Below are 12,610 nucleotides of genomic sequence, written 5' to 3'. Positions count from 1 at the left end.
TGAAGGGTTGCCATAGAGAAGAGAGAAAGCAGCTTTTTCTCTCTTGCTGCAGAGAGGACATAAGCTAATGGCTTGAAGCTGCAGCAAGGTGGGTTTAGATTGGATATCTGGAAACTTCTTCACTGTTAGAGTGGAGCGGAGCAGCCAGATTTATCAGCAAATTAATAAAAATTTTTAAAAGTCTCCATAAAAGTGAGCAGAGTCCTTCTGTACCTCTTGTCCATTGTACTGCCTGTCGCACATGCCTTTTGTGGCTTGCATGGAGGGCTATCGTCTTTCCTCCACATGTCATTTTTCTCATTCCTTCAGTCTCTCTGCCCCAGTAATGTTCCCTTTTCTGGCAACAGCGGGAGAATACAAACCGTCCTACACCTTCTCTTTCCAGGCCTGCTCTCCGCTCAATGATGGTACCATAGGACACCCAATTAAAAGCTGCATAACCATTTTTTTTCATACAAAGGTCACAGGAAGGCAAAACAGGTCCTGTGAAGTTCTGGATGGGTTTTCTGAGTGTCTTAATTGATTTGAGGTAGATAAAGCATATAGCTGGAAATGAATCTTGGCCTTCTTCATTGTTGCACGTATCCATTTCCCTGGCTGGTATGTAGACTGTCTTGTTCTGGTATGCTCTTGCATGTCCAGGCAGAGCTATTACAGCATTGGGAGGGTTTGTGTCTGCACGGAAAGAAACCCCAAGAGCAGAAATATTAATGTCAGCAAAGACGCATCATAAAGTGAAGGGTGGTGCTGGTCTCCCCACACAACCCCCCGCCAAAGGGGACCCCCAACTTTGACATGCCTATGCTGCACTAGGTATCAAAGCTATCATATGCCAGGCTTTGCAGGACACAACACCAGCCCAGGGGCCGCTGCCCAACAAAAGCAGAGGAGTGGGGAGAACATGTGGGGATGTGTCAGGGCAGCTGAGCTCTGGCAATCCCCAGCTGTTTCACTGGCCAGCACCGCTTTGAGCTCCCCCGAAATGTTAGAGTCATTGACCCTGTGACTTGAAGGCCTCAGAGAGGAGGAGAAGGTCTCTGGGTTTCCAGGGATAAAGGTTATAGCTGTGTTGGTCTAAAAGTACAAGCAGTCAGTGTGGCAGAAGTAATATCATTTCTTAGACCAACTAGACAGTTGCAAACAAAGTTTTGCTTTATTTGCAAGCTTTCAGGCACACGCGCCCTTCCTCAGGCATAGGAGACTGTAAAGATTGTAATTATTTGCCCAGGTAGAAATGAAAATTGATATTGTACAGGAGAGCTGGAGGGTGGTGGAAAGAAGCATCATTCAACATCCTGCTTGCCATCAGACACCTCTGAGATGAATACACTGCTCCAACTTGTACGCGAGCCTAGTTTGCATAAAATGAACTTTTCCAGCCAGGAAAACTTCCACCACCCCCCAGCTCTCCTGTACAATATCAATTTTCATTTCTACCGGGGAGAAATGTTACAATCTTTGCATTCTTCTGTGCCTGAGGAAGGGCACGTGTGCCTGAAAACTTGCAAATAAAGCAAATTTTCTTTGCAACTGTCTAGTTGGTCTAAGAAAAGATATTGCCTCTACCATGCTGAATCTGGGTTTCCAGTGCACCTAAAAATTAACTTCTGTCACTGCCAGGCAGACTGACTTGCGACTGGGGGTCTCCTGCACTGCAAAGTGCAGGTGATTTGTAGTGTATCCTAGCTGGCACAGAGAAGACATGAGGGCAGGGGTCTGTATTTTAGTTCCTCCTATATGCTAAGCCCTGTGTTGCCACATCTTTATCGCTGTTGCTATCAGGGCTGGCATGTGCTATGTTCAGCCCTTCCATCGGCTGTGCAGACATAATCCAAGTGCTTTCTGCTGAGAGACAGGCAAGCCCTGGCTTTGCTGTCTAATAATTCATGGTCTAACAGTCCACTTCCGACATTGTGCATGTTGGTGGCTGATTTGCAGGCAGGAAAAAGAGCCCTGTGAGATAAAGAATTGCCCCATGCTCCAGCGGGTCGGGGAAGTGGGAAAATGAGCAGATCCCACAAGCTATCTGCTGCTCCATGAGACACTGTCATGCATGTCAGCTGGCCCCTGGGTCTCCAGGGTTATCCCAGCTATGACTTGAAACCCAGCTCGTTTCCATGGAACGTGGGGCCTGGATTTTCTGACATCAGGGCGCGTCCATCCCCCGCCTCCCCTGCGCTCTCCTCCCAGGGCCTTGCTGGCTTAAGCGTGCCGCGGGGTTGCTGTCCTTGGAGTGTGCAAGGCCATAATGAGATGCAAATGCTTCTCACCCCAGGGGGCATTTCGTCGGTGCAGTTGATTTGCTTCTCCTTCTGATGTGGGGATGTTGTGTTTCCCTTGCACATCTTTTCATCGTCTGTCTGCATGGCAGCCTGCGGGGAAAGGAGCGGGGCAGTCAGGAGCCATGGCACTGAGCAGCCTGGAGCAGGGCGCATGGCTCTCTCAAGTTCTCTGGTCCTCACCAAAGTTGCTGTCGCTAGGGCCAGGATGTCACCCTAGTCCAGTAACTGCTGCATTGCTGCTTCCCAGGCCAGGAAAGGGAGTGGGTGCTCTCACGTGCAAGGAGCTGGGGTCATCCCCTGCCACTTTGCACACCGTACTCTCCTGTGGAGCTGGTGGCCTCCTCTGCACTGGCTGCACACTTTGGGCCAAGAGGATTTGGCCACCCATGAAGGCAAGGGAAGTCTGGCCCTTGTTTAGTGATCTGGTAGGATGGAGGGAATATGCTAGCTCCTTGGCAGACCCTCCCAGTGTGTGTGTGTGTGTGTGTGTGTGCGCCTGTACATGCTGGGGTGCCGTTCCTGGGTGGTGCAGTTGCCCCTGGACCCCTGGTAGAGGGCTGTGCTGGGATCAGATGGAGAGAGGACAGAGCTGTGCTGTAGGTGTGCTGTCCTGAGCCCTGGGGTGCCCAGATTTGCTCTGTGAGGCTGATGCTCTGCCCTTTGCGGTCTCCTTGCTGTTCTTTGCATGGACCTGGCCTGCCGTGTTGAAGAACCAGTGGCTGCGGTCACAGCGCTGCCCAGGTAATTGTTATTCCCTCCTAAATCAGCATCCCTGTCCTCCCCCAATTCTGAGTTTACCCCCGCCAGTCTGGAGAAGGAGGCATGTATCAGACAGATGTGCAGCCCAAGGGCTCAGGTCCTACCTGGCTCTGGGGTTGGACAGTGGCATAGATGGTCATGGGGTTCTCGTTGTTCACAGCGCCATTCCCTCCTGACCTTTTCGGCTTCCTGGGAGCCTAAAGAAGAGCCAGAATCCCCCCACCCCAGCCAAAACACCCATTAATGATGGTCTTTAGGGAAGTTTGCAGCACAGGTGAGGACGGGATGGGACACGGTACTAACAAAGGAGGCCGAGGCCCAGGGGAAGGCTGGCCAGGGTGCCAAGGTGGATGCTGGGTGCGAGACCCCATGCAGCCCAAGTAGAGGCCTGGTTCTGTTAACTTGGCCCCTTTGCAACGGGAAAGCAGGGTGGCAGCAAAACACATTATCTTCAAGAGCCCTAGGCTTTTCCACTGCTGGGGCCAAGGGCTACCTGCTGCTCTGCTCAGGAATTATCCAAAAAGGAGCTCATGAAAGCTTCCCCGAGGCTGCCACCATTAGAGAGAGCTCTGGCGTGGCTGGCATCTCCACCCAAGTTCATGGCTGGCATCAGCCCATCCTTGCCATTGCTCTGGCTGTGTCTCCCCAACCTGTTCACCTGGTCTTGATTCCCCTGCAAAGACTCACCGACGGATTAAAGCCGACTTGAGCGTAAAGCGTGTTGTTTTGAGTCTCTTCCACTGCAAAGAGAAAGAAAGCAAAGCATGAGTGGAGCAGGCTCTGCTGCAGGTGGACGCAGGGGAAGGAGCACTAGCTTCCTTGCGTGGGTTGGATTTGCTCTCCTCCCTGGGCCCAGCTCTGCCCACCAGCTCTCGCAGTCGGGCTGGGGATGGAAGTGAGGAGAGGAAGTGTGCTTCACTGCAGGTAACTGTTTTGCTCCGATCCCTGCTGCACTGTGCATGGGTTCCTGCATGGCCACGTGACACAGCACACGTGAGCAGCAGTTTTCATGCTCATGCGTGACCTGGCTATGCCTTAACCCCAGCCTCCGCCTTCTTCATTTTTCTTTGCATTTTCAGTTTGACATCCGAGGGCTTTTATCTTTTCTCTCTCACTTTCAGCCCCTAAATGGTTATGCTGTGAAAACGGTTGTGGTGCTGGCCACATGGATGGGAACACGGTTTCTCTTAGGTGCAGTCTTTCTTCTGGGCTGCTCTGCAGTTCTGAGAAGCAGCCACATCCCCCCTCTGAAGTAGCTGAATGACAGTAGTGGGGGAAGAAATGCCTGGGGCGTAGCTAGCCTGGGTCAACTGGCTGTAGTTCACACTGAAATCCTTCATCTATTCAAGGATACAGGTTGTAGCCATGCTGGTCTGCAGGCAAAAGTAATCAAAACCCTTGGGGAGGTGATATCTTTTATTAGACCAATTAGATATTGCAAAAAAGTGTTTTTATTTGCAAGCTTTCAGGCACACACACCCTTCCTCAGGCATAGGAGAGTGCAAAGATTGTAAAATTTCTCTCCCAGGTGGAAGGGCACATGTGCTCAAAAGCTTGCAAATAGATAGTTGCAAAACAGTTTTTTATTTGAAAGCTTTTGGGCACATGCACACTTCCACCTGGGAGAAATTTTACAGTCCTTGCACTTTCCTAAGCCTGAGGAAGGGCGCATGTGCCCAAAAGCTTGCAAATATATATATTTATTTTTTTTGCAACTATCTAGTTAGTCTAATAAAAGAGATCACCTCCTCAGGAGTTCTGACTATTTTCACCTATTCAAAGAACCCAAGTCAACTGTGCATGGAAGCAGATTTTTATTGGAGGAAATGTCAGTTTTGTCTGGTGCCTGTCTACAGGAGTTGGTTTCAAAAGGGTGTGGAAGAGGAAACGAGAAATACATTTTATTATGTACAAACATTGAGGCAGCCTGATAATGCATAGTGGGTTAAATGCGGCAACAGTTTCTTCCTTGCTCTGCTCTTCTTCCATTTAGCTTCTCAGATGCTCGTGGAATCGGGGAAGACTCAGACTAAGCGGACCCTCAGGAGCTCACATCTAGTCTAACTCAGGATCAGCCCTGTCTAAGCCGCCCTAAACAAGGGTTTGTCTCCTCTCATCTATTCTTAAAAACACCATGAGCAAGCACAATTACCCCGCACAGTGCCAGGAACATCATCTTGCTCCAGGTATAACAGGGATCAAGGGCACTGCCAATGTTCTGCCCCTCTAGGACAAGGGATTGTGTCGAGAATGGCCAGAAACTGCAGAACTGCCCGCTTGGCCCCTGCTGATAGCAGGTGTCTGACCCAGAGGCTTCTCCAAAGTGGGAGCCGTATGTACGAAGCAGCCATGTTTGCTCTGATGCTCCACGTCTCCCCTTCCTGCCTTGCAAGAGCGAGGCGAAGGGGTCAGCTTTGCTCTTGTCTTCAGAAGCAGCCGCATGAAAACGCTTGTTCTTGCTGCAAGCCGTGCGGTTCTGATTCTTCCGTGGCTCCACAAAACCCACCCTTAGTTTCCAGTAAGTCATTGCGCATGGATCAGTCCTGCTGTGTAAATCTCCGTTGCATCTCTCCAGTCTTTCCCTTTAGTTGGGGAGAACCCAAAACCCCTCTCCCTAGTCCCTTTGCTGTCTGTAAACTCCTTGTGGCTTCCCAGCCCTGTCCTCTGATGGCTTTTTTTTTGTCCGCGAAAGCTGTCTCTTTTCAGTTGGTGTCTTTTATACCAGATAACAAAATAGAAAGCAAGAAGAGATGAAGAGCCTCGGTGAGAGGCTGCAGGAGGACGCTGTGCAACATGCTGTAGTCTCCTGCGCAGGCTGGTTGTCAGCTGAGCTGTGCGGCTTTGCAGAAACAGAACAGCACCTGCTTTATAACCAGCTCCACCTTGGCGTTAGCCCAGGGCCCTGCCTTCCTGGCCTGGCCACAGCTTTTGCATTCATCTCTCTAGTACTGAGCAGGGCTGGTAGCTCAGGCCCTACAGCTCACTCTTTAGGCCTCTTTGTGTCCAGTGAAGGCTGGGAGGTTGGAGCTGAGGGCTGTCAGGGGGAGGAGTCCCTGGCAGGGAAAGCAGGGAGTCTCCAGGTCTTGGGTGGGGCAAAGCAGAGGTAAGAGGAGTTGCAAGGGGGAACAGCCAGTGGGTGCCGGCTGAGTTGGGGGGAGCCGATGGAGGCAGTGTCATCTCTACACAGGAACAAATGCACACTGGAACGATAAACCTCCAAGCACTGAGAGCATTTTTTATCTACAAGATGCTCCAAGCTTGTTATAGCCCATGGGACAAGGCTAAGCTGCTGGCTCCAGCTGTGCCCAAGCAGGGAGTTGCTGGGCACGGTTCCCTCGGTTTTGGTTCCAGACCTTGACTGGAGCTGTAGGGGCTACTGCAGCGGCAACTGGTAAGACTAGAGGGCTGCAACGCTCCTGTCCAGCCTCAGACTCTGTTTCTTCCAAATTTGCGCAGGGACAAGGGCTTGAACATTAGATTTTGGCAGTAAAACATGCTGTGTGTGGATGGGGGAGATGTTGGGGAGAAGGGTCCATGGAGAGGGTTTTGGGTGGGGCAGGGGGAAGAGGCGATATAATCTTACCTTTTTCACTCTCCCCTTCAAAGTTCATATGTTTACCTGAGATGGAAAGAAAAGGCAGAGGTCAGTTAGAGCACAGAGAGAGCCCAAAGCAAAGCCACCTTTCTGCTGGGTCAGATATTTGGGACCATCTCCAACTCCACCCTGCACTACCCCTTGCCTAGTCACCCCCCCCCCCACCTTGAGCTAAAGGGGAAGATGTGGGTGGCAATAAGGGAAGTGGAAGAGGCCCAGCTGTAGCCCTTCTGCTCGAGGATAACTTGGACCGATGCTGAAAGGCGCTGGAGATCAGCAGCAGTCTCTTCTGGGATTGCAAAGCCCAGCCCAGGACTTACTAGCCTGGCTCTTGGTGTCTTGGGCCTTTTGCTTCTGGTCCTAAAGGAGACTGCAAACAGCTCCTTCATCCTCCTGTTTCACTCTAGGTCCAGCAGAACGAGCCTCCCCACATGGGAGCAAAAGGGCAGTGGGGTTGGGACTCTGGCTGAAATGTCTTGTCTGCAGCTGGTGAGTAGAGAGGGGCCACGTAGGATGGTGCTGCCCTTTGCAAGCATAGCAGCAGCATTGCTTGGTCACAAGGCCTGCTGGAGCACTGTGCCCCTTTGTGAGCTTGGCCTTTGCAGTGACAAGGCAGCCCAGTAAGGCCCCCAGGGGCAAGGACCTGCCCTTTGTTAACAAGTCTGCACAGTCATGGGCACTTGTGCCAACCAGCTGCACCGCACCTGGGTAGTTCCTTACCTTTCTTCTTCCTCCTGTACAACACATAACCACAGATCCCTAGGACACCAATGGCAATTGCAATGCAGACAACAATGATAATGGCGGAAGAGGAATGTCCTTAAAAGAGAAAATCCATAGTTCAGCGACACAGAAGAAAATGGTCCTGATCTGCAGCAGAAAAGCACATTCCCTAGCCCCCAAGCAGGACAGCGGCGGGGCTGCAAGCTGGCTTTCGACACCCTGCCCCAGGAGCCATCAGTAACTTGCAGAATCCCTTCCCCTGCCTACAGAGACCCAAGTGGCCGATGGCTGACTTGCGGGGCTGGAGAGGTCTACAGATGCCATGTGCACGTCCATCGTTAGTGGACAGGGCATGGTTAGCTGAAGGGAAAGCTCGCCTTTATTGCACAAACTCTCTTCTTTTTTTTTCTTTTTTTTAAGAAATGTTTCATGTTCCAAGCCAAATCAGCCAAATCAAGTCCAAATCTTTGGGTAGGTCCAGAACCATCAGTGGCCCTACAACCAGCAAACATCCTCCACCCCCACCAGGGGCTTCAGATGTTTCCAATGTCTTTTGCCAGGCTTCCTATGTGCAGGCCCAAACCCAGAGGCTTGGGATTCGGATGCCCCCACGTTTTGCCTGCCCTCAGCCATATGGCTGAAGGAGCAAGCTAGGGAAGAGCCTCGCATTTCCATAAAGTGGGCATTAAGTCCCAGCACCTCAGTAGGTACTAAACTATGCCAGAAGAAGTTATCCCCGGGAATGCTTAAGGAAAACTGCCTTCTTGAACCCAGATACATGGTGTTTCCCCTGCCAAGTAAGGGCCTTTATTGCACGAACAAGTTTAACGCCATAATTAGAGTCTCTGACTGTTTGGGCCAATGCATGTTTGAGGATACTGGTGTCATACGGGAGTTAGCGGGCTTAGGGTGAGCGGTGATGGGGAAAGCACACAACAATGGTGTTATCTCATTTTGCGCTAAGTAGACATGAGCAAGGAGTTAGTGCAGCAATGCAGGTCATCCCCTCCCAGGATCACGTCCCTATACTTTATGCTACTCCCAAGCCTTTCAGTGCTCTGGCTCTGTAGTGGATCACACCAATAGCTGGAATCATTTTTCCCTTTATATAACAAGGTTTCTGTCTTAGCCATTATATTTTCTAGTGGATCAAAGGGTTTTCTTCCTTTGTACTTGATTCCATCCCCAGCTGCTGGAAACCAGGACAGTCAGCACCAAAGTCAGTGAAGCTATGTTATGCGTGCCAGAATTAGGCCCTTTTGTATTACCAACCCCAAATATCCAGGTACCATGTGGTGTGAATAAGAAGGGTCTATTTTCTTTTCCCATCAGATTCTTAAGCTCTTTAATGGTCACGTTTGTAAGCTTTTATCCACAGCCCCAGGGACTGGGAGCTGATTTGTGGTGGGATTCTTGCTTAAGCCCAGGCTGTCAAGAGCTTGGGCTGTGGGTGGCACTCTACATAGTGTGCTGATATTATAAGAGTTGATAATACTTGGATCCAGCCCATTGAGAGAGCAAGAGGCAGTTGAAAACAGATGAGATGGTAGCTCACCATCAGTGGAGTTCGTGGAATTTCCTGTCGTTCATATGGTAAAGGGAAACATGGGGAAAGAACAGGGATAATGGAGTGAGTGTTTCTGCAAGGGCGCTGTTCCCAAAACGGGCCCATGTAACTCCCCCACCCGCACTTCCACACCACAATGGAGAAACAGGAAGAGAACTGGTGGCAGCCAGTTTGTTCCCCCTGTTTCTGGGTAAAGGAGGGGAAGCCAGTGGCTGGCTCTTCTTCCTCCTGCGGCGGGGAGAGAGCACTGCCAGGCACCATCTCCTCTTGCTGGAGCCTCCATCTCCAGCCTTGATGACTCTTTGCTTCATTTGCAAACAGTCTCCATTGCAGTTACCCCCATGTGATTGGCACCCAGGTCTCAGCCTGAGCCAGGGTATGAGCATGCCCAGCAAAGCTTTCCCTATGGTACTGTGTCCATCTCCATTTCCACCCACCCATCTGTGCCCCGGCAGAGGTATGTACCCTGGTTCTTTTGCTACCCGCTCTCACTGCGAGCTTTGGGTAGGGCACAGAGGGCTGTCTGCTTTCCAGTCTTGCATAAACAGCCCTGGGTCCAATCTGTAGCCCCAAAAGGATGAACCAAGCCAGCTTACAGCCCCTCCAAGCCCAAGACGGAGCTTTTTCTGCATGATGGTAGATGCTGGGGGCCAAAGCTTGGGTTAATTGATTTACATGCTCTGGGCAGAGGCAGGAGGTAGAAGAGCCATGCAATGCCTGGTTCTGGAAATGCTTGAAGTGTTAAGAGCCAAGCAAAGAGAAGAATGTCCCTCTGGCAGGAAATTTGTTTGCTTTCGTCCCACAGCTGGATGAAAGGCCACTGTGCCCAAACCTGGGAGACACCCAAAGGGAGTTGCATTCTGTGATAGAGCGATGTTGATGTTTTTTGGATCCAAAGGGAATCTCCTGACCTGCCCTGAAGCATGAGTTGTGGTGCCTTGGACACTAAATTGCATCTGCGCATGGGTGCTGAAATGCCCCCGGGGTTGTAGTCCCAGTGACTAAGGCCCTCTGTACTCGCAGTGAAGTCAGCTCCCTGTTTGAAGGTCACTTGCTATGATGCACCTCAGCTGTGTTACTCCCATAATGCATCAGTCGGGTCCATCAGCAGTGCATTATGGGAGAAGTGGTCCAAGTCATAGGGGAGAACAGGTCTTATGAAGCTTTCCAGCTGTGACCTCACAAGATATCATAGTGTCTGGTTGCACTTTGATGTCAGACTGATTTAACACTCCATTGGGGTTTCCCCCAGTAAAAAATCATCACAGAAAACCCCTAGATCTTCTATTACAAACCTTCAATTTTGCAGAAACTGCATTTTTGGCCAGGTTGATTTTGATTGAAAACTCCAGGCCAGCAGTACCAAACAGCTCGAGAAACATGACCTTTGCAACCCAGTCAGACCTAAGAAGGGCCAGACTCGAGCTACAGCTGCTTCTCCTCAGGTCTAGCCTTGGCCCCTGGGTCCAATCAAGTCCTGAAGCCTGAACATTTGAATCATGGGCTTACATTGAACCTCCTGCTTCCTCAAGGTGTAAAGAAGACTGTCTGCTTGTTTAGTCCCTGTTAAAGGACTGCTACCAAGTTAGCTTCTTAGGATAATAGTGAGCTCTTAGGGAAACATTTCTGTTGCCTTCTTAGTGATAACTGATGTTATTATGGGCCTCACTCTACTATTGCCTGGGAAGATCTGAGCATGGCAGCTTGGAGATTGGGCTTTTGACTTTGTGGATGCTTCTGTGAATGTCCTGCACTTTAAAAAAGAAAAAAAAGAAGTCTGATATGCAAGGAGTTACCTGCACAAAGGGCCTCGACAGAGGCTATTGTGGAGCTGTTGCTGGCGGGGTTCTGCACCGTGCACGTGATGTTTATCAGAAGATCTGGGTGAGAGATGACCGCGATGGATCCTTGACTGGTCATACTGGGGGGCTGTGGGATGCTCCAGCTGTAGGTCACTTTGCTGCCTCCGTTGGGGATGGTGCAGCTTAGGGTGATGTTACAGAGCCCATTCGTACAGCTTTGGGCATTGCAGTGAATCATGGGCTGGGGCAGCCGCTCTGCAGGGAGAGGAAAGGAACCGAAATGGGAGGATACAGGTGTGAAGGGAAGAAAACAGCACCTCGCCTTCCTGCAAGCATCTCCCTGAGACACTACCAGGAGCGCAGAGCCCTCGAGACCACCAGGTGACAGAGCAGAGAAGATAAAGTCCTATCAGCCCCCCTCAGGTGATGCTGGATGGTCCCTGTAGGAGGCCCCTGGGGGTGGCAGACCCCCGCAGGGATGTGTCTAGTATGAGATGCCCCTGGTGACTGATATTTCTATCCAGGGTCCTTGCTCAGAAATAACCACACTCGTGAGCTCTTAGCGCGGATGTGACAATGGCACCGCACGACGTGTCTTTACTCTGGCCACAGCTGTAATGCTCAGAGCCTAGATCTGTCCAGTGCCCCCCACTTGGCTGATGCGTGGGGAAAGCAGAGACTGCTCCCGCGGACCGGGCACAGTAAGGCGAGTGCTCATCCTGCCCCTTCCAGGGAGGGGGATTCACATCCCTGCCAGGGTATCCATCCCCATTCCTGTGCCCTTCCAGACAGTTAATATTAATTAAGCTGTTGCATTTGAACCGTAGGGGAGAGATAGACATGGAGACTCCATGGGCAAAGACTGTTTAACTCTGACATTGTCAAGTTACCTTTGATAAAGATAAAAAAGCAAACAAATAAACAGAAAAACCAGCACTCACCGTAGACCCGCAGTGTGAAGAGCCTAGTGAATTCGCTTTTATCCGTGGTGACTCTAGCTGTGTAGGACCCGGCGTCCTCCGGCCTCAGGTCGGTGATGTGCAGTGCGAGGCCGGCGTTGGGGACACGCAGGCGGCCCCTATAGCGCCTGTTTGACACAACGACACTCGCGGGGTCTCCTGGTACCGCGATTGCTAGACTCTCTGTGCCAATCGTCCAGCCAACATTATCTAATGTCTCCCCTGCCGGGATCTCGAGCGGAAACGTGACCGTCTCCCCCGCGGTGCCGACCAGCTCTGTCGGGGCGGCGTCTGCACCTGCTCCGGACCACCGTACACCTTGAAAAGGAACAAAGTAGCATTTAGGATGACTGGGGTCAACCCCCATCACAAACGAATGCATTTCCTCAACCCAGACCCAGTGAAACCTGCCCCAGAGACCACTGGCAACATTTTATTCCTTCTGCTCGCAACAGAGCATCCTCTCTGAACTCCTTCCATACGAAAAGAACTGCTTACTGTGCTACATGTGATGCGACATAGGATTGGTTATTAACTTATATTATTGTGATGCCAAGCATTGTGGACCCTGGTCTGCTAGATCCCTGCCCCAGAGCTCTTGCAATCCAAGTATAAGATGAGGCAAGGAGACAGGGGAGCACAAGGCGGCAGCAAGACCTTGATCAGTGGTGTGGGCAGCTGAGATGGCCTGTCAGCAGCCTGAGAGTGTCATTGGCATCAGGGTAAAGGCAGGCAGCAAGGAGGGATGTGAAAGGGTGCGTTTGTGGGTGTTTAGGGGAGCAGCTTTGAAGTGTCGGAGCAGCAGCTTGAACATTTGCCGAGTGACGCTAGAATCTGGCATTATGGGTTGCTTAAAGTTGGACCCAGCCCTTCAAACTGGAATGAGGGAGGACGGACAGGTGGGGCAGGCACTCTCCTAACGC

The 12,610-nt window shown here is 51.2% G+C and overlaps 1 protein-coding gene across 3 annotated transcripts in view; it reads right to left on the bottom strand.

Moving 5' to 3' along the window:
* Window positions 1-425: 425 nt before the first annotated feature.
* LOC102383742 (T-lymphocyte surface antigen Ly-9-like) overlaps window positions 426-12,610 on the bottom strand; it is a 17,439-nt gene continuing 5,254 nt past the window's right edge. The window contains exons 2-10 of one of the 3 annotated variants that reach the window (XM_006036074.3): window positions 11,670-12,005; window positions 10,723-10,983; window positions 8,915-8,938; window positions 7,357-7,455; window positions 6,625-6,660; window positions 3,729-3,781; window positions 3,146-3,238; window positions 2,271-2,372; window positions 426-675 (exon numbers count right to left, since the gene is read on the bottom strand). In XM_006036074.3, coding sequence (XP_006036136.2) covers window positions 652-675; window positions 2,271-2,372; window positions 3,146-3,238; window positions 3,729-3,781; window positions 6,625-6,660; window positions 7,357-7,455; window positions 8,915-8,938; window positions 10,723-10,983; window positions 11,670-12,005 — 1,028 coding nt within the window. In that variant the 3' untranslated portion in view covers window positions 426-651. The remainder of the gene's footprint in view (window positions 676-2,270; window positions 2,373-3,145; window positions 3,239-3,728; window positions 3,782-6,624; window positions 6,661-7,356; window positions 7,456-8,914; window positions 8,939-10,722; window positions 10,984-11,669; window positions 12,006-12,610) is intronic. The other 2 variants (XM_006036075.3, XM_025192320.1) reach the window with 2 other exon arrangements.

Source organism: Alligator sinensis, unplaced genomic scaffold (assembly GCF_000455745.1).
Source record: "Alligator sinensis unplaced genomic scaffold, ASM45574v1 scaffold771_1, whole genome shotgun sequence".
NCBI lineage: Eukaryota > Metazoa > Chordata > Crocodylia > Alligatoridae > Alligator > Alligator sinensis.
Note: the sequence above shows the minus strand (reverse complement) of the source record. Positions and strands in the feature narration are given on the sequence as shown.